This window comes from Haliotis rubra, unplaced genomic scaffold (genome assembly GCF_003918875.1).
Source record: "Haliotis rubra isolate DU_JTF1 unplaced genomic scaffold, ASM391887v1 Scf1161, whole genome shotgun sequence".
Classification (NCBI taxonomy): Eukaryota; Metazoa; Mollusca; class Gastropoda; order Lepetellida; family Haliotidae; genus Haliotis; species Haliotis rubra.
In genome coordinates, this window is record NW_025765072.1 from 215,953 (window position 1) to 243,243 (window position 27,291).

The following is a 27,291-nucleotide window of genomic DNA, read 5'->3' on the forward strand; positions in this document are numbered from 1 at the left end:
GATTTGTTTAATGTTATGAAACATGGGCTTGTTTGGTTTTATGACAGCAGACTTGGAAAACTGGACAATTCAGTCAGCCTAGACAACATCGTCACTGTTGCCACTTCCGTCAATGTTGACAGTGTTGACACCGTACCTGTCTACGCCATGAAAGAGGAAGGTTAACGCACGTACGTGCCACATCAGGATGTAGATGGCGACCCGTCCGTCAGGAAGTAATGAGTTTGTTTCGATGCAACTATATAGTGTTGTCTGTAAATAATCGAGTCTGGACCAAACAATCTAGTGATCAACAGCATGAGCATTGACCTACGCAGTTGGAATACGATGGCACGTGTCTACCAAGTCATCCCGTTAGTCGCCCCTTATGAAACGCATGGTTGCTTGCAGGCCAATTCTAACCTGGATCTTCACGGTGACTATTCAGAAGGAAAATGGTGACCCTGCCAGTCACAGGCAGCAATGATATTTGTCTGTTGTATATTCGTGACTGAACTTAGTCACAACTGAACAAACGGACACGAGCGTTATCGTGCACAATGACACAAACGGGCAGTTTCCGATAACACATGTATTAATAGTAACATATCAGCTTGAAGTATCTGCCTGTCTGGGTTGGTCACAGTATAGCGAAGCTGTTTTGAAATAATTCAAGATCCACTTGATGCTGAGAGTGACAGGTAGTATATAATACTTCAATGTCACTATTAGTTTAGTTGATGTTTTATACCCAGAAATAACATGATAAAATGTTTGGGATATCTGCCTTTGACCATGTAAATTCCAGCTTACTAAACCTGTGTCGTTGCGATATTTGCCTTTCACCTTCCTAGTCACAACACCTGTCTCTATATACGTACAAAGTCGCCAGTCTGACAGCATAGGACATAATATCTTGATTAGCCCGAAAATATTTCATATGAATTTGTAAAATGTGTACATTATTTAAGTTTACACGATTATGGATAAGTATTGTATTTTACCATCTGTTAGGATGATTTGAACCAGGCAATGGTACACAATTTAGTGGTAACTATCAGTTAAATCAAATTTACAGCCATTATAATTTCGTTTTGTACCACTGATTTTCCAACACAGCATAATCTCATAATTTTTGACACACGAATTAGAAGCCAACTATATATATGGAGTATTGTCAAAGGGGGGTAAGTTTGTGATCAGCTTATGTTAAGAGTACTGACGAGTCTTGATGTCACTGGATGAATGTTGTAGCATTGGCAACACTCGAAGCGGTGCGACACCGCGTGCGCGCAGTGTTGAGACAACGCTATCTAATACAGCGGTGTGTAAACCGACACTACTGATCGTTACCTGACAATTACTATTGATTACTTCCCAACAACACCAGGCGCTCCTGTAGTGACGTAAACACTGCTGTGTAACTACCCGTACACTGGGTCTGTCTGACATAGCTGCGACGCAGAAACACACTTTCAGTACATTGCCAAGTACGACTGAGGAGTTTTGATGTTGAGAACGACAGGTAAATAAGGCGGCTTTTTGTAATCTGATAGCTTATATCAGTGTGTCTGTGTGAAATATATGTGTTTGGGTCATTTTCAAAATTGGTAGGACTTTCAATTCTTTATTACAGTAAAATCAAACTCATGAAAATTGATTTAGGTTTTATTCAAATGAAATCTCAAATACTTAATTATTCAATAATACAAACATGCAGGCTCAAATTTACTAACTGGCCTTTTAATTGATACATAAGTAATTAATAGGGTGAGGGAAAGTCCTGACGGTTACCACTTCTTAATCAGAATAAGGATTTTATAATATAATTCATAAAAATCTTTTAAAGATGGCATACACAGCTTTTACACCGACTTAATCAAACTTGAAGGTAAAAACTATAATCATTATTTTTGAAAGTGTTATTTTGTATCTTTCATTTATTTACCACAAAATAATTGCATTTTTCTAAAACATTATTATGCATATAGCTTTCCGCAGGTAATATTGTCTAAAAATCACATCAGCTACTAAGCCCAGGACATCTTTTGATGACACCAGCATAAAGAAGAGTGTTTCATGTATTATCATGAATTAATTAGAGTAGTCAATTAACACCAGTAACGGTTAGGACAATAGTGGTAACGGTTTGGACAGGAATGGTAACGGGCTGGACATAGACCTTAAACAATTTAATTCAACATAGAAACAGGTAACATGAAAGGAAATAAATATATTATTTACTTCAACTGCTAACCCCAATTTTGGACAGACAGTGAAATGAGTATTAGAAATTGTAACTTGTAACAAATGTGACAAGTTTTCTTCCATGCTGTGGTAACGGTTTGGACATTTGTTATATCAATATGAAACTTGTGAATGAACTTAGGCTTTTGAATAAAAACAAACTGTAGCTTCTAAAGAATAGAAAAACACACCTGTCTAGGTTGAAATCACTTTTAATCTAAAGAAGAGTGCAATTTGGGAACAAAGATTGAATGAATAGTAACGGTTGTGACATTATTGGTAACGGTCAGGACATCAGTGTAACAAACAAATGTTATCCCTCTAAAAAGTTGCAAAAGATTAAATTCTGAAAGGTACTGCAACAACTATGATACTGTACACATGGTCATGCTACACAGGCCACTGCATAGATATCATTTTCCTGTTGATATTATGGTGCAATATTAGTCTCCACGAAATATACTTCTTTCATTCACTCGGATACCTTTAGTTTTTGTTAATCGTGAGATGGTAACACATATTTATCAAATACAAAGGTTTGGCCAACATATTAGCACCTAGCAAATATTCAAAGTAAATGGTAGCCTTATATCTCACAGTTAAAGTTAAAACAGTTTACACCCAAAAAATCTTTAAAGGTTGGAATACTGAAAGTTGTTTACCGTTTCTACATTTTGTCCAAACTGTTACCATAGATGTCCTAACCGTTACCTCTAATTTATAAAGACTATAGATCTTATAGAAAATAGAAACTTAACGTGATAAATTCGTTTTGGTTTTTATTATTTAAAGCAGATAGATAAGTAAATAAAAAAATTATTATCACAGCATGGAACATATTCTTTAAAAATGAAATTTATTAAAGATATGTCCAGACCGTTACTATTATTTGTCCAAACCGTTACTAGAGAGAGTTTTTTATGATACTACATCAAAACTCCTTTGAACAGTAAAATTCCATGCTTAAACTTATCTTAACCCTTAAAATAATTATAAATTTGTTATATTTCAAATATTAATGAACAATTTTTTGAAATACAAATCATTTTGTCCAGACTGTTACAAGGACTGTCCACACCGTTACTTTGCATAATGGTAACGGTTTGGACAGTAACGGTCAAGACAATTTGTAAATAAATCTAAAATAAACAAATGAATGATCCCTAAAAGATTTCAAAGGACATGCCTTCCACCTCTTCCATTTCTGGGCAACATATCCATTGAAGAAATGTAAAAAACCAAAGAGATATATTTGACACAAAAGACATTGGTAACGGTCTGGACAATTAAGGTTGACACATAACATTTATACTTATTTGATGGTGTCAATTTTCTGCAAAATGTGTTGAATTTCATTATTTCATCTGCTGTCACATCCACAGGGGCTAGCTCAAGCAGACACAGGAAGTAGAATTACAATCCAGCTCCAGGGGGAAATTATTGCAGGAATTGCATACACTGGTAACGGTCAGGACACAAAATCACAGGACAAGCATGTTACAATTTGTAGAAAAAAACTTTTTAAGTTAAAAAAAAAATTAAATGCAGTTTGAGTATGCCTGTTCAATCCTAACTGGCATAATATGAATTAGTTTGTTTATTTGCATTTATATTTACATTATTTGTGAACATTGATGTTAGGACCGTCACCTCGGACGGAGCAAATCTGCCAATTTTGACCCTAAAATGTGGCTAAATATAAATTTCAAAATGACAAGACTAATGATATACCACATTTACTGACGAGTAAACTTCTAAATATGTTTTCTAGCACAAAAAAAAAATCCTTTTAAGTTAACAGATTTTTTAAATATTTGGAACGGACAGAAAATCCTACCAAGTTTGAAAATGACCCGTATATACTCTTAAAAAGAAGTAGGGGGACTTAATTTTCATTTACGATTGAAAATAATTGTGAAATATACCGGGGTCAGTCAATGCTGATGTGATAATAATGAATGTTGAGAGAGTGTATCACCACCAGCACTTCCTTATGATCATAGTTGTTTGTACAGTAATCGCTCTTTAAAGATGGTATGGTGTATGACGTACAATTTGCATGTGAACGATTTCATTTCCAAAAATAATGAAAAACAACGGCCAATGGATGGGTGTGTGAGTGAGTGAATGAGTGAGTGGGTGGATGGCTGGGTGAGAGAGTCAGTGAGTGGCTAAGTGGGAGGGCGGATGGGAGGGTGAGTGAGTGAGTGGGTGGGTTATGGGTGAGTGTGTGATTGAATGAGTAGGTGAGTGAGGGTGGGAACTGAGTCTTTTTGCATAAAAATAAGGCGCCAGCAACACGGTCAAGGACACGATATACAGGGGCCCATGGGGCCTTACGGTACGTCAGATACACAATGCCATAGCTACACTTAATACATGAATACAAATGCAAATATGCACACAGATATTCACATCATATGCATTGCTCTATGATATGTGTGTGACAAACGCGGTACTGTTTCTTATCAGCATAAACAAAGTCCACCGTCGCATGTGACTTAAGTATTCATGACTAAGTCGGTGACTTGTGATATTGTACTGAGCTGACAACTCAATAGTGAAAATCAATATATACGCATGGCAGAGCATATTTTCCTGGTGATAGTTTGCTGCAGGATGTAATGAGATACGATACATGAATGGTGGGCGCGAACGTTATGGCATGAAGCCAACAAGAAGCAATATTTCAGTGTGATGTATTTCGTCCTGGAACATGTGAGCGCTTCTACCCCATAAAAACCTCTACATGTTGTGTAAGAGCAGCTAGTTGAACACCACGATCGATAAAAAGTAAGAGTGGACAGTAACAATATCCATAAATAAGGTATAGCGATTGCCACATGTTTAAAGCTGCCACGCTTGAGGTCAACGTGACGTGTGTAGTTCTATATGTGCATTGAGATTGGCATGCACTAAAGCCAAAGCCTGGGCTGTCTTTAAATGAGAACGATCTATGGCATTGTTGGTGTTATAGATCCTTGTAATCGCAAATAGTACGCGGAGTATTCCAAATTAATATTGTCGTAACTGCATTCGGGCGTCAGTAAACCTTACAACAGTTACCTACTACTTATCCGTGGTCCCTAGCATGGTGATCAACCTTCAGTTGTTGGCGATCTATAGCCTGTTTTTATATTGTATCGTCCTCTATAGTTACAGTATTTCAGTGTTAATTACTAGTGTTTAATTGAAATATGTGATAAACTAGTTGTTTTACTGTCCTTCGCTGACAGTTGTTTTCATGATTTACTTTTATCTATTTTAACTTGTTTGTAGTCACGATAAGGCTGAAATATTGCCGATGTGATTTAAAATTTTAACTCACTCACTCACTTACTACTTGTGGTCGTTCAACATCGTCAGGGGAGATAGTAGCTCAGGCTCTCCACTCACATGGACCGTTGCAGGATGCTAAGTCTCGGGATGACGGGTCAGATGACCACATTACATTCATGTACTGGCACACATATATTCGCAGATAAACACAACATCAGGTTCTATACTCACATAGGTGTACTACTCTGTCTCAGTCCATCTCCCTAACTACAACTACACCACAAGACTGGGTCTCCATGTACCACAAATGTAGAGCTTGCACTACTCGCTCTGCTCTACTAGTGTTAAACATGCCTTTCTAACTGTTCGAACCTAGCCTGATCTTGGTCAAGGGAACAGGACAATTGCCACCAAGGACAACTGCCACCCAGGACAATTGTCACTCAGGACAATTATCACCCAGTTATTTTTACTATCATAGTGAGACATATCTACTAATATAATTGAGACAATGACAAAACTTAAGCATTGAATAGATAAAAAAAACGCTCAAACTTGAAAACCTGTTAAATTAAATTCCACACACAGACTTTAACAATCTGTGGGTAATCAATGCAAGAAAAAGACTACAGGAATTAAATAGACGCTTGCACAATGGGGAAAAAGACACTTGACTCTGATTGGCAAAATAAATGTAATAAAATGTTTTGGTTTTGTCAAAACTTGTTCATATATTCAATACTTTGCCTAATCCTCCAAAGGATTTCATTACTTCATTAGAGAATATCGTCTTCAAATTCATATGGAATGACAAACCTGGCGCAAACAAAACGGATGCGCTGCAACTTTTTGTGAAGCATTGAAACAAGCTAATCTGAGATCACATTGCAGAAAACCAACCATTGAAGCCCCCTGTAATATTCCTTTTGATGTCATTTTAAAATCTGATTACAAACGTTGATCAAGTAACTCACATTGGTAACCCTTATTGGAAGGATGTTTTGAAGGTATGAAACAAATATTGTCATGTTTCTGGAGATATTTATGAAATCTTAGCCCAACCACTATGGTTTAACCATAATTACAAAAACTTAACACATTGCAACACAAACAGGGCAAGTGAAGGAATTCTTACAATTAAGGATCTGTGTGCTAAATCTGGTTTCTTATCCTTTGACAAGTTGAGGGCAATTGATGGTATTAAAGGCACGTATTTGGACTATTTGCATGTTTTTAATATACTACCTGATTCTTGGAAATATATATCATTAGACACTCTAGAAACATCCCAGCTTTTGATTCACCCATAACTGAATGTCATTTGAATTTACTGAAATCATACACAGGCTCAAAATGATTTAAATGATGCCTTGACTTCTAATGAAGAGTTACCTCAAGTGTGACTTAAGTGGCAAGCATCTTTTGCTTACGATACTTTTGATTAGAATATGATTTTTATGACTGACAGATAATGTTTGAAAGATGTCAAACTGCTTGATTACAGGTTTTCACATGGTATTATCTATACTAAAACAAATTTTTAAAAATTAACATTGCTGACGATTTAGTTTGCTGTTTTTGTAATGAGCGGAATGAGAGTATTTGTCACGTTTATTGGGAATGTAGAAAAACACATTCTAGAATGAACTTGAAGTTTGGGTCAGCAGTCATATAGAGAACACAATTGAAATAACAAAATACCTTGTTTAGTTAGGAACAATATACATTGATAGATTATTGAATCATATTATCTTATCTTCAAAACAATATATCCATTTATTTGGGAATATTTGCATCCACCAAAACTTCAAAGGCTTAGGTTGTTTTGAGAGAAAGTTTCAATGTAGAAAAGTTCATTGCAAGTGAAAATAATATTCTTCAGAATCATGACAAAAATGGCTCTCTATGTTTCCAACTCAACAATATACCTTGACTCACTATTGGTATGTATGAATTCTATGTGCCAAACTCGGAAAATACTCTATAACGATGTACTCTTGCGAACAATAAAACTAACAAAAACTCAAGCCCCCAACAACTTAAGACATATTTACTAACATAATTGAGGGAATGTATTGAAAGCACTAAGAATGCTTAACATTTAAGTGCAAAGAAGATCAAGTGTTCAGAAACCAATTTATTGACCAACTGTCTTAAATATAGAAGAAAAAGAAAGAAGAAGAAAAAAAGAAATGTTTATTTAAGTGCCTGGTGATAGATGATTGATAAGTACGACATTGATCAGTAACAATCGCCTGGCCATCTGGGTCCTATTAGTCCAAGGCTTGCTAAATGCAATGTTTATTCTTAATGCAGGGTATTAATCATACCTAAAACACACTCGCGTGATAACCTACGAGGAGTGTTCCTAAAGCAGTCGGCCTAACAATATTCTCGATGTCCAATGTTAGAAAACTTCCATTTCATTTTGAAGGGTACATTAGCAAATCCATATCCAAAATTTCACATATGTGGGTAATGTGGTTAACGAGATATTACTAATCACAACACATTGGGGTATAATATTTCTTTAAAAATTGCAGAAACTGAAAAACGATGTGTCATTTTATACTTCTTGGATAATGGTTTGCTCTCATATATAATACGTTCAGTATAGTATTGGATGACTTCCGGTCATAATAAACATTAAACAATTTAGATTGCTTGATTTATTTTTAAACTGGCCTGTTTTTAATGGAAACCTCCATTTCGATCTTTCAAAAACATTGATAAAAAGTCCAACAAGAAGGAGATCGTTAGGCTGGAACATGGCAAAAGCAATTTGCTTGAGGTTGACAGATAATATGTAGAAAAATAAAACATAAAAACAGCTGCATTTGTATAATTTTCTAGGTGAGGCCGGCTACTTTTGGAAACGCCCCTCGTATATTTGTCATACAATGGATAGCGTTCTCGGTAGGATGAAGCCAACGGATGTTTTCAGTATCCGTTGGGGTCGTTTACGGATGTCGATGCAAGTTTGAGAGGTCATATGCAAATTTTATGGACTACTTTCACAGTGTAAACATACATGGCGTCACGCCCATCTATCGGCGATCGTGTCCGGATTGACGGCTTGGGTTACGGTACTGTCAGTGCTTTGAGCCAAGAAAATTCATGTCTGGCAGTGATAGATGGAGTGGATTACGAAGTGAAGATAAAACTTCATGGGCTTACGAAGATACTAACCCCAGCTCCACGATGTCAGTGTTAGCGATCAGAACATGTCACACGAACATAAAAGTGTATTTGTTGTTCAAATGGTTAATTGAAGGTTTCTGAAGTTCCACACGAGTTTGTTGTTATTTTTCAAACGTAGGTAAGATTTGTTGACAACAATACGTGCTTTAACACACAAGCTTTAGCATTAGGATTAAACACTATGTATTTATCTCGCCAAGGCTCGGAAAATACAACATTTATTCCTAATGCAGGATATTAACTATTGCACAATACAGCCGCGTGATAACCTATATGTATCCGTTTTGCGTTTCTTTTTGGGGATAGTATATGATTTTGTTCGAACGGGAAAAACAGTTTTGTATCGTTACATTATTTCATGTGTAAACGTTTCTGGTTTTGAGGCTGTTTGAATATTTATTGATCGAGGATCGAGGTTATGAATCTGACCAAACGCATTCGTTGGAGAGCTCTCGGATGGTAGTTGAGGATGGAGGAATGACGGGAGACAAATGTCAGGCATGAAGAGTTGATGATGACAGCAGCCATGTTTATTGTAGTTGGGGAATAATGGTCGAAAGTTGATGGTTAACACGTGGCAAAAGGCACACCGGACCGAGTGGCCAATACACACATGCAGAAGTCGGACGGCGATTCTTCATCGTCGACGTAATCGTTGGTGAGGCGTTGACCTTGGCCGACGCCCCGACTTGCCGCACAATCCCTCCGCTTTTGTCGATGAACTGGGCCCGTCGTCTTGACTGGAGACCGTCTCTCCGGCTCGTCTCTATGAATCGTCTCCTTGACTAATCATGTCAGTCAGGTTTTATACATAGAGACTTACGCCACGTTGTGCAAGGTCACTGACCTATGCTTATGTACACTCGTAAGATCCGCCGACGTAGGGAAGTGTTAATTGACATCTACCGATAGCATTGATAATTAAGGGTCCTGCCCGTGTGCGTGCGTCCGTGCGTGCGTGTGTGCGTGTGTGCGTGTTTAATGTCAGATTATATACACCGAATGTTACCTGAATACTTTAAACAGACAAAAGTGATAGAATTTCAGTGTGTGTACTTGTTGGGATTCTGTTTAAGCATTGTTCATGTGTGTTTTAAGCCCGTCTGTGATTGTTTCGATATATATCAAATATATACAGACCGCCAACATATAGCTGGAATGTTGCCGAATTCGGGGTTAAACAACAAACAAATCATAATAAACAGTGAATGTGTTCGTGCCATTAGCTACCTAAAGAGATCAAAATGAGCTACGAATTTAGCACACCGAAGATCGAGCTGACTTTCTGGTTGAATTGTCCAGTTAGTTTTATGCAGTTCATTTGTCAGTTTGACATCCTTAAAACGTTCACTATGTTTACAGAACTGGACATGGAGTGTAACTGGTGGCGCCATGCAGGCTCCAAATGACCGTGAGTATCCGCTGACATTATCACAAAGTACGAACCCATGCAGATCCGGGTTAGAATTGGGCTCCAGCAACCCATGATATTCCAGTAATATGACGGCGGTCTGTATTAATCGAGTCTGTAGTTATCAGCATGAACATCGATATACGGAATTGACTTACTATGCCATGTTTCAACCAAATCAATGAGTCTGACCACCCGATCACCTTAGTCAACAAGCATGGGTTATTGAAAATCAGTTCTAACCGGGATCTTCACAGGTCTCGTTTGTTGTAAGGGTATTGGATATCACCATACCTGCACCATACTACCTCCCGAACTATCATAAACATCGACATTGTATGCCTTCCATACCTAACTGAGACTGTATGCTTAAGTTATTTTCAAATATTATATTTGTCTTTTGCAGACTGTGAAACCTGCTCTGAACTTTTGAAGTGTATAGAGGATTTCGACCTTCCAGAGGACAATGTGTTACTAATTGATGTAGATGTTAAGGTAATAAACACACCTCTTGGTAAATTTAATAAGAAGGAACGACAAGACGAGAGGAAGAGTTTTGTTAACAAGCTTAAGAAAAATATATCAGCTCTGAGGAACACAGCAGGGGGTGTAGTGCTGGTTCACCTACAGGGATTAACATCAGAAGACAAATGCCTCGACTACTTCCATGAAATAGTCGATGTGAAACTGAATGATATGATCGAAGATGGCAGTCTCTTTGTGCAAAGTTACCAGAAGGATTGGCTTCAGGGCAACAAAACAAACAATGACAATAACAGTCGTTTTCAAGGATTTGTTGCCATCCATGTAACAGGTTCTCGCATTGTGACAACGCTCGACTTCAATTCGTACGTCAATTCGGGACATACCACAGATCAATGAACGGCGAAACATTCAACTAAAACGTTTTGACACTGCCAAGGAACATACATTGCAAAGTGTTGACACATTCAAAGACTTTCTTTGGAAAGAATGTCGGTTAGGTGAATATATAAGTGCCTTTTCTAAGTTAAATGGTGGTGGGTCTTTCTTCCTTGGCATCAACGAGAACGAAGAACAATACGGTGCCTACACATCTAAGACGTTTTCATCAACTGGCATAAAATTCAAAGATTCGAATTTTCGTCAAGAGACCGAAGCGGCCATCTTCCAGTCTTTGCAGGAGAATACTGTTATCGTGACATACAGTGGAGAGCAACTGGAAACTCCTCACAACACTATTCAAGTTGCATTCCATCCCGTAACGGCAGACAGGTTTGTGCTGGAGGTTGCTGTTGCAGCAGTAGATGGTTTACTGTTTTATGACAAGGAAGGCCCAGAAGCTTACGAGTATGAAAATAGCAGACTGAAGAGGTTATTGATCACAGATTGGTACGAAAGGTAAGGTAGTTATATTTGTTGGCATTTGTTACTGACAAAATAATGAAACACGTTTTAAACTTAAAGACAAAACACTTTCCATATTCATACGATTCCTCTCAAAAAAAATGTGAGTTCCTTGAATGATTCCAACTATACCAAGTCACGTGTCAGGCGGCCGAATTCCGATGATACCTGGCATTCGCGAAAAGGTGTGCATGTTTTTTAAACCATGACTGTGTAGATTATTTTCAGCGTAACAACTATATATATATGCATTGAACGTAAATAAGCACCGACGTATATATTTCATCAAAGGGGACCGTTCATTATTTATGGTGGTGGTGGTGGTAGTGATGGGGCTGATGATGATGGTTTTAAGGGGGGTTACCCAGTCTGTTGTCGATCCCTCTAACAAAAAGGCTCGGAGCATAGTCGATGGAGGATGGGGAGGTGGAGGGCACAGACGGAGTAAATTTGGAACGCTTGTCAGCAGGTGCGTGTGGCGGTCCTTGATGCATACCAGTCCTTGTTAGAGTGGGCCGCAGTCGTGTTTCAATTAGCGTGGTCTTCCTCCATCCACTGACTGGACATTAGGCCCACCTGACGCGAGACTCGTTGCTGTCAGTTGCGTCTCAGGCTATGTGTGAGGTTAGGGGCCTGTGCCGGCTGTGGCTGGGCTCGACCTTTTTTCCTGGGGTTCAACAGGATATTCCGGAGGCTGTTAAAGCAGCTGCGGCTTGCTCGCACCTGTAGCTCCTATGACTGGCTCTTCCTCAGTGATACTGCCTAAATCCGACTCTTCTTCCTGGTTACTGCTGGGTAAGAGTAGCAGGGAGAGCCGTGCTAAGGGAAAGTGCAAAGGGCATTGTGCATCCTTTTTGCAGTGGCGGGGGTTCTGCCCTGACCCCCCTTCTAGGTCTGCAGAGGACCCATGTCGTCTAGATTCTGCCGTTGCTTGGCACCAAGAGACCCACTCGCTCTTATCCAGTGTTCCTGTGGACGCTCATCTATGTTATTTACCACAGTGGAAGGGATCAGACCGGGACAAGGCGACAGTTCTTCAGGATGAAAAAGTTGCTATAGACTATGTACCGTTGGGTTAGGAACACCGAGGTCTCAATCCACGTACACCAAGAGAGATATCCATCCCATACACCAAGTCAACCAGCTAGTCTTGACTCTAGACATGAGGTGCTACAAATTCTAGTCCGACTGTGGTGGATCGTTGACCTTCCTCTCTCGCCCAATCGTATTACCAGAGTACCGAAAATTGTTTTGCGCCCCCAGGCCCCGGCTCAGATGTGGCTACGTTTGCTGCGTCCTTCAGGTGACTTAGGCGTTCCTACTGTGGTGCGGCAGCTTGGCTACTTATGCTTCTGGCAGTTCTTTGGCTGCTGCAGAGCTGGTTTCCTGTAGTCCTGTTCTATTAACTTTATGGCCGGATGTTCTCATTCGGAATGGGGCACCAATTTTGAACATGCTTTTCCAGTCTCGATCATCCATGTCTATTTCCGCTTTTGACATCCCTGTCAATTGTACTCTTCTGGGGCAGCACCCTCTTGTATACATTGTTTTGTTGGCTCTTTACCGAACCAGCCCATCTTGCGAATTGCTATTCTCGAATTTCAAGTCTATGGTCTCTCTCACTTCATTTGTTGATGTTAGAGACTGCTTTCGTTGTGGCACTGGCCCCTGGTACAAGTGTCGGGAATCGAATCAGTATTTACCTCCCAGATAACTACCACCCTAAGATTGATCATACTTTCCACGCGACATTTCCTATCCAGCTTGCAACTTTTACCCAACCTTCCACATCAGGGACCGCTCCTTTGAGTGTTCACTCGTTTTATGTCCTCAGAGCCCCCAGGGTTTATCAAACTCCAAAGGGTTCTGCTGTGATGGTGGCGGGAAAGACTTGTGTAGACTTCCATTTCTTGTTGCAACTGCCCATTGCGTCAATGAGCTCTGTTCCACTGCTGTTTATTGCCACCCGATAATGATCGTGCTTGGTCATTCAGTTTTCTCCAGTGGACAGTGTCTTGCCACCCTGATCAAGTGAGTCTGGTCATTGGTGTCGGATCTGTGTTCAATCTCTGTTATTGATATATCCAGTGAAGGGTCATATCACTACATCATGTAGCCTTACCATCCTTTCATGTCGGGGATTGGGTGTATGTGCGTCTCTTACGTCCTCTTCGCCTAAAGGAATGAGAGGGCGGGCTGGGTTATGAATGCAATCACAAGATGTATGATATTAATACATCTTATGATGGAAATGGGTACGAACCCCAACAGGTCACCGCCTAGGATACCTCCCTTCGAGCTGCCCATCACGTGACAGGGTAAGTGTAATGGCGGGCCAACACTAGTTTGTTTTTGTATGCTAAAATAATTACCCTCCTCCTGAGCCTTCGGTCTTTGGGAGTATGTGTCAATACATATATGTATCTCAACGAAGACCTCTTAGCCAAAGCTGTAGATGTTTTCAATTCTTTGAAGAGAAATCTCCTTGTGATAGGACCTCCCACCTCCCGCGAATTCTGTTCTCTGATGTTTATCTTTAGCAGAAGGAAGGATGTTTGGGGGCTGGAATACACTTGGCGACTCCCGAGTTTTTATTTATACAACATATTTTATTAAAACATTCAAACTGTCACAGGACATTTTCAGCCTCAGAAGATTTATGTACCCAGGGAAGACTCTAGTCAAAGAATATAAAATCCTTACAGGTTTGGCTAATCTGCCTCGGGAACGTATGCAGGCTCTCATGAGGAGAAGGGTGGAGGTTGTCATCCAGGCATGTGGAGGATACACGAGACATTGATTTCAAACGCCTCCGATGATTTCAAGGGGCCTATACATACATCGATCATGTTTCTTGCCAGGACAATATTTATTCAATGGACTGCTTTTTCCCCCAATCCCCCAAAAAGGAAAACAAAAACAAATACAAAAAACACATGAAAAAACCCACAACAAAACAAAACAAAACAAACCCCAAGAAAAAACCCCAACAAAAACAAAACAACAACAAAAATACAAACCAAACAAACCAAAAATAAAACAAAACAAATAAAAAAATCCCCATGAAAACACTAGTGTGGATATTTCTTAGGTACAAAGTATACATATTGTCAACATTCCGTTGCTTTTCTGTACTCAATTACTCAATTACTCTTCCTTCCATCCGATAATCAGGCATTACAACCCCACTGGAAGTATGAATTTCCGACACCTTTCTGTTGATGTCATTTTTCTAAAACAGGTGGTGCTTAGTGTGCTTAATGTGGTGCGTATATGACTTGGTAATGATTCCAGATTGTGTATCGAGACTGATGGCGATGCTGAAAACTAACATGGCACTATCTGAAAAAGACAGTAACCAATGTTTAGATGGTATGTTGGCGTTTTTACATTTATGTTACAATGGTATTTGGTGCATAGTTGTCAAATATTGACAACGCCTAATAATTCTTTCCGTCAGGAGATTTCGTTTGATTTAGTGACTTCCTGAAAACTTGTACAGCACAAATCACATTCAGTTTCCTATTCGATTAAGTTTCCTGGCAGCAGCCACATCGATATTGTAAGTTTACTAACTTTTGTCAACGCTCAGAGAAAGTCTTTTGCATTTATAGCTATTTTTTGTGTGTCTAAATGGCAACCCTGCTGTAGTGTAATTATTGTTTTTTGTGGTCTAAATGTCAACCCTGCTGCAGTGTCATTATTGTTTTTTGGGTCTAAATGGCAACCCTGCTGCAGTGTAATTATTGTTGATTGTCTAAATGGCAACCCTGCTGAAGTGTAATTTTTTTTGTCTAAATGGCAACCCTGCTGCAGTGCAATTATTGTTTTTTGTCTAAATGGCCACCCTGCTGCAGTGTAGTTATTGTTTTTTTTGTCTAAATAGCAACCCTGCTGCAGTGTAATTATTGTTTTTTGTCTAAATGGCAACCCTGCTGCAGTGTAATTATTGTTTTTTGTCTAAATGGCCACCCTGCTGCAGTGTAATTATTGTTTTTTTGTCTAAATGACAACCCTGCTGCAGTGCAATTATTTGTGTGTGTGTCTAAATGGCCACCCTGCTGCAGTGTAATTATTGTTTTTTGTCTAAATGGCCACCCTGCTGCAGTGTAATTATTATTTTTTTGTCTAAATGGCAAGCCTGCTGCAGTGCAATTATTTGTGTGTGTGTCTAAATGGCCACTCTGCTGCAGTGTAATTATTTTTTTTGTCTAAATAGCAACCCTGCTGCAGTGTAATTATTGCTTTTTTGTCTAAATGGCAACCCTGCTGCAGTGCAATTATTTGTGTGTGTGTCTAAATGGCCACCCTGCTGCAGTGTAATTATTGTTTTTTGTCTAAATAGCAACCCTTCTGCAGTGTAATTATTGCTTTTTTGTCTAAATGGCAACCCTGCTTCAGTGTAATTATTGGTTTTTTTTTGTCTAAATGGCAACCCTGCTGCAGTGTAATTATTGTCCTTTTATTTTGTCTAAACGGCAACCCTGCTTCAGTGTAATTATTTTTTTTTGTGGTCTAAATGGCAACCGTGCTGAAGTGTAATTATTGTTTTTTTGTCTAAATGGCAAACCTGCTGCAGTGTAATTATTGTTTTTTGTCTAAATGGCAACCCCGCTGCAGTGTAATTATTGTTTTTTTTGTCTAAATGGCAACCCCGCTGCAGTGTAATTATTGTTTTTTTTTGTCTAAATGGCCACCCTGCTGCAGTGTAATTATTGTTTTTTGTCTAAATGGCAACCCTGCTGCAGTGTAATTATTGTTTTTTTTGTCTAAATGGCAACCCTGCTGCAGTGTAATTATTATTTTTTTGTCTAAATGGCAACCCTTCTGCAGTGTAATTATTGTTTTTTTGTCTAAATGGCAACCCCGCTGCAGTGTAATTATTGTTTTTTTGTGTAAATGGCCACCCTGCTGCAGTTTAATTATTTTTTTTGTCTAAATGGCAACCCCGCTGCAGTGTAATTGTTGTGTTTTGTCTAAATGGCAACCTTGCTGCAGTGTAAGCTGATATTAACATAATGTGACATACTTTTGTTGCAAGCTTAGGCCCATTGTGAAGAGATCTGGATGACACTCGAACAAACTTGGTTAAGTTAGATTACTGTTTCACAAAGGCTGGCTTTACATTTGCATCCCTGTGTGAAATGACATTTGATTTTCATTGCTGCCTATTTCATTTTCTGTATTGCCTATTGTGATAGTTTACCTTCTGTTTCAATGGTATACGTACAGAGAACCTAACGGACCTTCCTGTCGAGAGGGTAGACACAAGGGGCCTGTATCAGAAGAGGCCTCCCTGCAAGCAGATTGAGAAAAGTCTTGAGGATATTGAAGCCATGGTTTTGCAAGGAGGTGAGGGCTTGAGTTTAGAACTAAAGGTTTAGTTGTGTGATAACTCTTTTAGATTTCGATTTTATCGCTGATTCTGTGTCATTTATAAAAATATCACCATTCATGAAATATGACGTTTCATTCACAGGCCCAGAAACAATCAAAATATTTCCCAAGAGTTTTCCAGAAGAAGAGGCTTATACTAATTTGAAGACAAGACTCAATGAACTGTCGACAGTGGACAATGTTGGTCTTGCATACATCGCAAATTCTCTCCCGGTTACTGCTAATATGGACATTAAGTACAAGACTCCCGGAGAAGTTATTATGGACGTGTGTCTGTTCAGACAGCGAAGTCCGGCGGTTATTTTTTCTGTTGTGACAGATGTATCCAAGAATATGAAACTTAATCAACGATACAACTCTGCTGTCTCGAAAAACGTTACAAAGAACGTTCGGAAATTTACGACCATGACCTTCAACTCTATATACGGGTTAATGCATGAGAAAGACCTCATGTCGAAGGAAACATTTGAGTCATCGCTAGCAAGAATAGAGAAGGAACGATCTCGCCTCTGTATTCCTGATTCTTTGAGTATGAACAACAAGAAGTATAAGCATGTTGTCCGTGCCTTTCTCTCTTCTATGGCAGCAACCGAGTTTGTTAGTGACGAAAACGATGAAACTCTATGGTTTTTGACTCATAAACAGTTCTGTATCCTGACAGAGAACATTGATCACACTGAAGTGCATGTTGATACCTTCCCTGCCAGCGGTGGTCGAGTCCTGTCTCTCACCGTATGCCAGCGTTTACAGAAACTTGGACGAACATTGCTCATATCAGATGATCTCAAACTGATCGAACGTGCAAGGTAATGTTTAATAACATTTCTTACGTAGTACTGTTATTTTGTAAATATGATTCTTCGTCAGTGGTTGTTTGCAACAATTACCATCATATGTTTATATTCTTAGAAACAAATATAAATATATCAGGCTGACCACAGCATGTCCTCAGCATAGTCTGCAAGCGCTGAAAACAGTAGCATCAAACCCTCGTTCGTAGGATGGTATTTCTGATTTGAACACGATTATTGTATACTACATGGGTATAGAAAGATGACAAATAAACAATGTACTAGAATGTCTATAACTTTTCCCCAGAAACCATAATATTGATTGCAAGACGTTCAATGACATTGGACAAAAGGTTCTGGTGGCTGAAGGAAATCACTTCCCTTCCATTGTGATATACCAAGGTGAAGAAGATTGCTCATCTCAGAGTCCACACCTGCCCAAGCTCTTGTCAAATGCACAAAAGTGTTGGATTTTCCATAGACAGAAAGGTAATTGTGAGCAGCTTGCTCCAATGATGTTTGTTGTGGAAGACTGAGTGCGGTGACAATAGTAACTGGCAGGTTAATATATGAAACAGGCAAATTTAAGAACTGCAAACGACTTTATGTATTGTTCAAGCAAATAAAGATCATGCCTTTATGATTAGCATCTATCTTTTTCTACAACCTGCAAGCAAGGTTGGATATTATCAACAAAAGAAGCATAACCATTGTTACGAATTCAAGAGATAATGAATCTAACATTAACTAGTCATGACGAAAGATCTATGTAGTATATGTTGGGCTGGAAAGAATATATGACGTTTTACAGGATCGCTTGAGAAGGAAGATATGCCCAAAAGTCCTGAAAGTGTGACCCATTCACCAACACTGCTTGATTATGGTATGTAAAATCAGCATAATCCTAATACTTGCAAAGAACCAACTGTATGTTTAGAGCTTGATATAAGCCAGGCTAATCAATGCTGTGTCAAATGACAGTAAGATTGACACATACACTCTGTATCTTTATGCGCCCGGGGTGTACTTTTGAAAAGAGAACATTCTGGCAAGGAAGACTCTCAGATCTACTTCTTGTGATAACAACTTAAAAAACATAAATAATCATTTTACAGATGCTGATACAATGGACAAAGTTCGTAATCTTTTAGGTAAGTGGATGTTGTTAAGTCAAAGCAATCCCGATAAATTCTGTTTTAAGCTAGATTCAGTAAAACTCTGTGTTGTTTCATATAGTCGAAATATCTATGAACAATTGCACTGTTATGCTTTGTATGTTGTTTATGATAAAGCTCAATTCATGTACAGACTATGCAATTAGAAAGATTACTCCTTTCTTGTTCCCAGATGACAGCTGCGCTGAAATAGCAATGGGCACCAAGGACGTCCATGTAACATCAGCTGTTGATGAGGTCATCAGCATGTTGGAAGGGAACAATCAGTGGATCACAATCACAGGTCGTCCGGGAGAAGGGAAAACAACCCTTGGGTATATGGTTCTGGAGCAGATGAAGGCTAAAGGAGCGAGAATTTGTATCATTGACAGTCCCAATGATTATGCACTTTTCTCAGCTAACGCATTGACCAACCACGTGTTTATGTTCAAGGATGTTTTGACCTATGCTACTTGTGACCTACAAACAAGGAAACGATGGGTTGAGTTTGTCAATAACTTACATAAAAGCATCAAGGGTGAATGTGACACAAATGTCTGTTTTATCCTTATATGCAACAAACATGACGAGGAATGGAAATATTTGGGTGGATATGCTATGGAAATATTCTACTGGAATGTTTTCAACCTAACCGATCACTTCAGAGAAAATCCTGATGAACGGACCAAAGTTCTTACATACTTTCTGCATAAATACCAGAATACAGACCAAAACATTGAGACAAATATTGCATGTGCTAAGCATGGATTTCTACTCTGCGTTAAACTCTTTTGTGAATTGCGAAAGACAATTCAGACAGAACACGTCCATTCATTTTTCTCAGATCCTATTCTTTATGTAACGAATTTAGTCACTGACCACGCACACGACGAAGGAACCATGACATTTCTTCGCAGTATGCTACAACATGATGAATTCACCTCAACAGAAGAAGCTGTTATTCCAAAGCCCTTGTCGCAATTTCATGGTGTATTCCTACAAGAGGACAATAACATAAGGTTCTGTCATCCATCTGTTCGCGTGGCAGTAGCAATGGTAATGGGAAAGGTAGATCTACTATTTGTTCTTCAGAACTGTAGCTCTACCTTTGTCATTCCACGACTGAAAGTCCAGGCAACAGAAGAGGAGGCAGGATTCTTATACGTCAATGCTGAAAACAAAGAAGTTTTGCGAAAGGTCACATCTACCTTTGCATGTGCTTTGCAAGAGGGCTACTTCGATGTTCTAAGACATGACATGCTCCTTGATGAAACATTCTTTCAACAAGTGTTGAGAGAAGCTAAAAACGTAAGCACTAAATGCTCCAATATCCATGAACTGTTTTATAGATTTGGTGACGAAGTTTCTGTTCTCCCCGATAGAGCAAATGTAAAAAGAAAGATATGGAGGTTTGTTAGTGTTGATATGAGCTGCATTTTATTTGGATTTTTAAAATATAATTTCTAATGTGTTAGGGAGGTAACAAGACACAGATTCTTGTAAAAACGAGTGATGATACTTACGACACATATTATAACAATAAGATGGCCCATCAATCAGGATCCGGTTAAATTTGGTCTTCCGTAAACCACGCTTGTCGTAAGAAGCGACTAACGGGATCGGGTGGTCAGTTTCGCTGAGTTGGTTGGCACATATCTCAATAGCGAAGATCGATGCTCATGGTGTTGACCACAGGATTGTCTGGTCTAGACTCGATTATTTACAGACTACCACCATATAAGTGGAATATTACTGAGTGCCAATCAACCAAACATCAATCAGGATTACCTGTGATGAACATACCCTTCAACCATTCTGTCACTGAAATTAGTACACTGATTTTCAGACACCTGGAAATTCAGTCAGATAAGAGTATTAAAATACGACATATCCTTACCTGTGTTGTCATTTGTATTGATATTGAACTGTCTTTCTATTTTCAGACCTCTTCAACTTTTCTGAACGAGTTGAACACCGACGGGTATTCGTTGCTACACGCAGCCTTGAGACATGGCAACAAAGTTGCGGTACAGGTCCTTCTTGACATGGAAGCAAATGTAAAAGTGAAATGTCACGGCAAATCGGTGTTGCATCTCTTGTGTGAAGAAACTGAATTTGACAAAGATCTCTTTCTCTTATTTTGTGAGAAGGGTGCAGATATCAGTGCAGTTGATGAAGATGGACAAACCATTCTTCATTATTTATGCATGAAGTCAGGAAGCGACACTACAATCCAACTGGTGTTAAAAAGAGGCTGTGACGCTACGGTGACAGATCACAGTAGGAAGACAGCACTACATTACTTGTGTGCTAAAAGACACATCGATAAAGACTTGTTTACAGCACTAATCCAGCGTGACTGTAATGTTAACATGTGTGACAAATGGGGAAAGAACGTTCTGCACTACTTATGTGAAAGTTCAGTGTTTGATCGGGAGATTTTTCATATTGCGTTTAGCCACAGGGTTGATGTTTCAGCTATAGATATCTTCGGTAACACGCCGCTGCATTATGCTGCTGAAACGAGCCATCCACTCAAGGTCATTGATCTTCTCATACAAAATGGATCAAACATCAACTGTAGAAATGCGCGTGGAGACACCATATCTCTTCGGCTTTGTAAGTTCAATGTATTACAAAGAGATCTGTTGGAGTATTTGATTAGACATGACACTGATGTAAATGCTGCAGATGAGGATGGAAAGACAATCATTATGATTCTTGCCGAAAATGGGAATCTAAATGCCGAAATGCTAGATTTGTTAATGAAGGCTGGCTGCGATGTCAACAAACAAGATGCACTCGGTAACACACCACTACATTACTGCTGCATCAGTGGTGATGTGAATGAAACCCTACGCTGCCTGCTGGAGTATGGTGCAAATGTAAACCACTCCAATACTTATATGAAGACCCCACTTCATTATGCTTTTGAACGCATGGTTCCTCGGGTCATTGAACAACTGATCCACTACGGTGCTGACACAAATGCTACTGACAAGGATGGAATGACACCATTGCTTTTTCTTTGCGAAAATACAAGAACAACGATAGACATATTCACGTCGTGTTTGAACGCATTGTTAGAAGGGAAATGTGACTTGAACAAATCCGACAAGGAAGGAAAAACTGCTCTGCATTATGTCTGTGAAAGGCAGAAAAACACAGATATGGCATGTGTGTTGATTCAAGCGGGGGCTAAGGTCAACATGAGAGATAACCATGGTAGTACACCACTGCACTATATCTGTGCATGGGAAGGCGTAAAGGATTTATCAGTGATGGTGAATATGCTGATCAACCAAGGTTCACGCACGAATATTTGTGATGAGTGGAAACGAGTCCCACTTCATATTTTGTGTAAAGCAAACGATATTGACCAAGATACTCTTAAGATCTTGTTAAACAATGGCGGTACCGTAAATGCGAGGGATGTTTTCAAGAAGACTCCACTTCACTACGCTTGTGACCATACACCTGTCAACAGAGAGGCTATAATGTTGTTGATACATGGACGTGCTGATGTGAACATTGCAGACGGAAACAAGCGAACCCCTCTTCATGTATTGTGCATGCAAAAGCATATTGACAAAGAAGCTGTGAATATTCTTTTGGAGAAACGCGCCTTTGTTAACACTACAGATGAACACGGTAAGACAGCTCTTCATTATGTAAGTCAAAATGAGTCGTCAACGAAAGAAATTGTGTCCCTGATATTACAAAACGGTGCTGATTTAGACAAGACAGATGGTTTAGGCATTTCCGTCTCAGAGTACCTTTTGAAACGGACAGATCTGAAACAAATTGTACCTTTGGCCATCTTGAAGAAGAGACCAGCGGTTGAAGACTACAGCTTAAGGTTTCAACAACCAAATGGGAAACAAGAAGTATTCGCAGAGATCGTCAGGACTGGCGCATTTGACAAAAAAGACAGGCATGGGAGGACATTTCTGCATTACGCTTGTGCTTTGAGCACTGAAGATGATGGCATCATTGAACAAACATTGCAACTCGACTGTGACGTCAACCTAAAGGATCCCGATAACATGACAGCATTACATATCATTTGCAGACGAACTAATGAGAACGTTCACAAATACATAGCACTGTTATTGCAGAAAGGTGCTAGAGTTGACATGACTGACAGACATGGCAATACCCCACTTCACTATCTTGGAATGACCTCAATCATAGCTGAACGGAATGCTACTCACCTGGAACTATTGTTAAATAGGGGATCTGATGTCAAAAGTGTTGATGGCAATGGTATAAGTTTTGTTCACTATATGGCTATTGCAGGAATTTGTGATAAAATTAAAGTTGCCTTGGATGAAACAAAAGATGTTGATGTTACTGTGAAACATGATGTCAGTACATTCATCCACAAGGGACAGACAGCACTTCATTTAGCGTGCATTTCCTCCAAAGCTGGAGCAGGTGTTGTGAACGAGTTGCTGAAGTCTAAGGCTAATATATGTGCAACTGACAGGAGGGGAAGAACGCCTTTGCACTACGCCTGCCGGTGTCCATGCGAAATTGCATATGATGCAACCACAAATGAACTGACCAGCAAACCTTCTTCAGACAATCTGGAGCGGAAAAAGGTTGTAGAACTATTACTTGCCCAGCATATGAAGAAGAGGAAAAGGGGCCAGAGGCCGGTTGATGAGAACAGCACTTCTGACTCTGTAAGTATGAGAACGGCATTTCTGACTCTGTATGAGAACAGCACTTCTGACTCTGTATGAGAACAGCACTTCTTACTCTAAAAGTATGGGAACAGCACTTCTGACTCTGTAAGTATGAGAACAGCACTTCTGACTCTGTTAGTATGAGAACAGCACTTCTGACTCTGTATGAGAACAGCACTTCTGACTATGTAAGTATGAGACCAGCACTTCTGACTCAGTAAGTATGGGAACAGCACTTCTGACTCTGTTAGTATCAGACCAGAACTTCTGACTCTGTAAGTATGAGAACAACACTTCTGACTCTGTATGAGAACAGCACTTCTGACTATGTAAGTATGAGACCAGCACTTCTGACTTAGTAAGTATGGGAACAGCACTTCTTACTCTGTTAGTATGAGACCAGAACTTCTGACTCTGTAAGTATGGGAACAACACTTCTGACTCTGTAAGTATGAGAACAACACTTCTGACTCTGTATGAGAACAGCACTTCTGACTCAGTCAGTACCATCTCACATCCTTGACTGAAAGACAGCTAAACTGATAATGCACAAAATTCCCGAATTCAGTAGAATTTCGTATTTAGTCATATTCGGCTTTGAGGTGTATTGATACACATTGTAATCCAATTCAAATTTAAATTGAATCACTGGTTGCACAGTAGTATTTGTATGATATTGTGTGTAATAATGATGATGATGTAATTGTTCCAGGGTCTTGGAGAATTTAGTGACAGCTCCAAAACAACAACGAAGAGCACATGTGTCCCTGTTCCTCCTGCTGTCAAAGATTATGTTGCCATGACAGACGATAGCGGAAGATCTGCTTTCCACTATCTCTGTTCCAGAGCAAACATAGACAATGACCTATTCCATTATATGATTTCACTGGACCCTACTGTGATGGAGTCACTAGTCAACAAAAGTGACTACAATGGCTTAACGGTTCTACATTCGCTTGTGCTCTCAGGATCACGCCACGCAGAGAAGATTATTAAACATGTAAAGAATATTAACGACACTTTTCACGGTGGAAATGAGGAATCAAAAAGCTTCTTTGTTATTCCGCCTGGTCAAACTGCTCTGCATTTAGCTTGTAGAACTGTAAATGCTGACTTGAAGATTGTACAACTGTTGCTTCAGCACAAGGCTGACGTCAACGCAACAGACTGCAATGGCCGGACACCGCTCTACTACATCTGCGAGGATGCACAGAACATCTCATGGGACCAGACCAGCAATGAACTTGTCATAAAGTCGGATAGCAAGGCCTCACACAATCATGAGGTTCCCCGATATAGCATTGCTGAAGCCCTGATAGATGAAGGGGCACTGAGGGATAATTCGGGTGAGGATGGTGTCCTACATCTGCATGGTCAGTTCAGAGCACGGTTTGCTGCAAATATCACAGGAGTGTCTAACTGACCAGTTTCCACAAGGATGGTGTATAGTAACTTCTTTAAGTGGCATCTAGAAGCTGGGATGATGAAGAGACAAGACAACTTATTTATTGCAATAAGTGCGATAACAGTGTTGATAACAGTGTTGATAACAGTGTTGATAACAGTGTTAGCATCTACACCGAAACGTCGCATCTGTTGCAATAAAGAAGTTGTATATCCATAATAAGTGTTCTTCCACATGCCCAGTGATTGACGGGCTGACTGACTGCCTTTAGAAATGTTGCAGCAATATCACGGCGGGGGACATCAGAAATGGGCTTCACAATCGGTCTACAGCGTGATGGGTAAATGCTTTAAACACCCGGCTACCCCACTGCCTAGTGTTTGATGGAGATAGTATCAGATGTCTCAACCGATGTGTGCTTTCAGTTTCCACTGAAGTCTCGAAACTGCCAAGGATATTGTGTAAATATGACCCAGTAATTTTGTTTTACGCTCGTCCAGTTTGTCCAATATTTTGCTAATTCCATTGTTAATGTCTTTACCTTAACATTACAGTCAAGTTGTTTCAGTTCCAATGAAGAATGTTTCAGTTCGATAAATAGGCCACCGACGCATTATATAACATGTACTGTATAAGCAATGTACATTTCTCGGGGAGGTGCACACTAGTTTTCTATCTTTTAAAAATGCATTGCGCTTTTTATACCTAAGAAATTTATATTTAGACTAAGCTTGAAAATTGTGAATAATGCGGGGTGCCAGCAGATCTACTTTTGTAGGATATACAATATAATATTTGGAAAGAAGATGATTGTGTAAATGTGTACAAAATGAATAAATGAAAAAATCCCAAAAATCAATTCCCTGTTTGACCATATTGATAAGAATACATATGTGTAAGTATAGGAATATTTTGCTCAATGCGTTCTCTCGTCCTGTAATAGTCCTCAATTAACAGAACGTAACAGGATATCGATAATCATATCATTGTACATATCAAAATTGTAGTTAAATCTGGATGTCTGTAGTGTCATTGAAATCATATACTTGAGCGCCTTGTCAAGGATTAAGTCACATAAGTCTCTCTTTAACGCGTTCCATTTGGAATGTTGTACAATTTAAAATTCTGGAGGGATGGTGGGGAGGCGATGGCGTTTCTGTAAGAGCAATGCTGAAACATTGCCCCCAAAAATGTCAACATATGCAAAACATGTTACATATGATGTCATTGATGTGTCTAGTGAGAACATCAGGTCTGCTTGACTGGTCTGCCGTTAATACGTATTTTTAGTGCCATTCAACTCTCTGCTTGACCAATGTTTTCCTGAATATTGTACTTCTCGTTGTCATTTATGTTGTACATAGTGTCACACACGTATCTACATAAGAAATATACCTTGAGTTTTGTATGTAGAGGCATTTTTGTCTTCATTTAGTCTTTATTTTGTCCAATTGTCACTTTATACAAATTTCAACTGGAACTTATATGCATTGGCTGTCCTGTCTACTTCAAAGATGTATCGAAGATGTTCTAAAGGAAAGAACTTGTGTATCTGCATATCAAATATACAGCAACGCACAAATCTGTACTGTCTGCCTTTTGAACAGGGTGTTTGTAATATGTGATATATCTTTGCTTGACCAGTTTGCCCTGGTGGTTATATTTAGTGTGATTTTAACCTTTGATTGAACACGTTTCCCGGATTGATGTATATTGTGTAGTATGTGCCTTTGATTGACAAGTTTGCCCCGATCGTTCTAGATAGTTTGATTGTAGTCTCTACTTGACCAATTTATTTAAATAATATTGTGTTTTGCATATGTAATCACTACTCAGATATATTTGCCAGGGCTGTTCTCAAATGGGTTTTTACTTATTCTTTAAATACATGTGTCAAATATATTTTAATGGGTCCAAGTAAGTGTGTATATATTTACTTAGAACATTTTGTCCAGGAAGTACTGCAAGATATGTCTCTTTATTATCTGCTTAAAAAATTATTCCGTTTTTTCTTGTTTTAAATATTTCTTGTTTATGATGTCCTTTAAGCGTCAAATGTGATCAGCATGTAGAGTAAACTAACATAAATCACTCCATGATGTTTTTCGTCCTCAGGGCGTTGTGTTCATTTAGAAAAGACTTCAGTATTCAGAGACTTTTATGGAATCCTATTGGGTATGAAGTCACCTGAGTCTCTTCTTACCCACGTTCCCAAGTTGTTGTATTTAAAGCACTTAAGAGTCTTCTGTATATAACGCCATAAAGGATAATTTTGCATGATGTCACATAAGCGATAACGGCTTGTTTGCGACAGTTCACAAAATATAGTATAAATTAATGATGCGCTGTA

At 39.1% G+C, this 27,291-nt stretch overlaps 2 protein-coding genes across 5 annotated transcripts; both read left to right on the forward strand.

Moving 5' to 3' along the window:
* The first annotated feature begins 1,398 nt into the window (after window positions 1-1,398).
* On the forward strand, window positions 1,399-12,269 carry LOC124256478. The gene is made up of 5 exons (XM_046690470.1): window positions 1,399-1,504; window positions 10,069-10,117; window positions 10,524-10,965; window positions 11,306-11,497; window positions 12,185-12,269. The coding sequence occupies exons 2-5, from the start codon at window positions 10,099-10,101 to the stop codon at window positions 12,267-12,269; spliced, it is 738 nt and encodes a 245-aa protein (XP_046546426.1). The 5' UTR covers window positions 1,399-1,504; window positions 10,069-10,098.
* LOC124256427 lies at window positions 10,971-27,275 on the forward strand. Of its 4 annotated transcripts, XM_046690435.1 has the most exons (11): window positions 10,971-11,497; window positions 14,798-14,875; window positions 16,736-16,855; window positions 16,983-17,706; window positions 17,999-18,180; window positions 18,503-18,574; window positions 18,807-18,842; window positions 19,039-20,153; window positions 20,789-23,533; window positions 24,249-24,536; window positions 25,147-27,275. In XM_046690435.1, the coding sequence occupies exons 2-11, from the start codon at window positions 14,815-14,817 to the stop codon at window positions 25,210-25,212; spliced, it is 5,409 nt and encodes a 1,802-aa protein (XP_046546391.1). In that variant the 5' UTR covers window positions 10,971-11,497; window positions 14,798-14,814; the 3' UTR covers window positions 25,213-27,275. The 4 variants fall into 4 exon arrangements, 3 of the variants coding, with proteins under 3 accessions (XP_046546391.1, XP_046546383.1, XP_046546398.1); XR_006892917.1 differs by lacking the exon at window positions 25,147-27,275 and having other exon boundaries at window positions 20,789-23,699; window positions 24,249-24,328; XM_046690427.1 differs by having other exon boundaries at window positions 24,249-25,234.
* Window positions 27,276-27,291: the final 16 nt, after the last annotated feature.

What these genes read in the sequence shown, in the direction of transcription:
- LOC124256478 (XM_046690470.1), top strand. An exon ending in ACAACGCTCGACTTCAATTC is followed by an intron (nt 10,966 to 11,305) that starts GTACGTCAATTC and finishes CGTGACATACAG; the next exon opens with TGGAGAGCAACTGGAAACTC. An exon ending in ATCACAGATTGGTACGAAAG is followed by an intron (nt 11,498 to 12,184) that starts GTAAGGTAGTTA and finishes GGGGTTCAACAG; the next exon opens with GATATTCCGGAGGCTGTTAA.
- LOC124256427 (XM_046690427.1), top strand. Translation starts at nt 14,815, where the DNA reads ATGGCGATGCTGAAAACTAACATGGCACTATCTGAAAAAGACAGTAAC. An exon ending in ACCAACACTGCTTGATTATG is followed by an intron (nt 18,575 to 18,806) that starts GTATGTAAAATC and finishes ATCATTTTACAG; the next exon opens with ATGCTGATACAATGGACAAA. An exon ending in AGAACAGCACTTCTGACTCT is followed by an intron (nt 23,534 to 24,248) that starts GTAAGTATGAGA and finishes TAATTGTTCCAG; the next exon opens with GGTCTTGGAGAATTTAGTGA.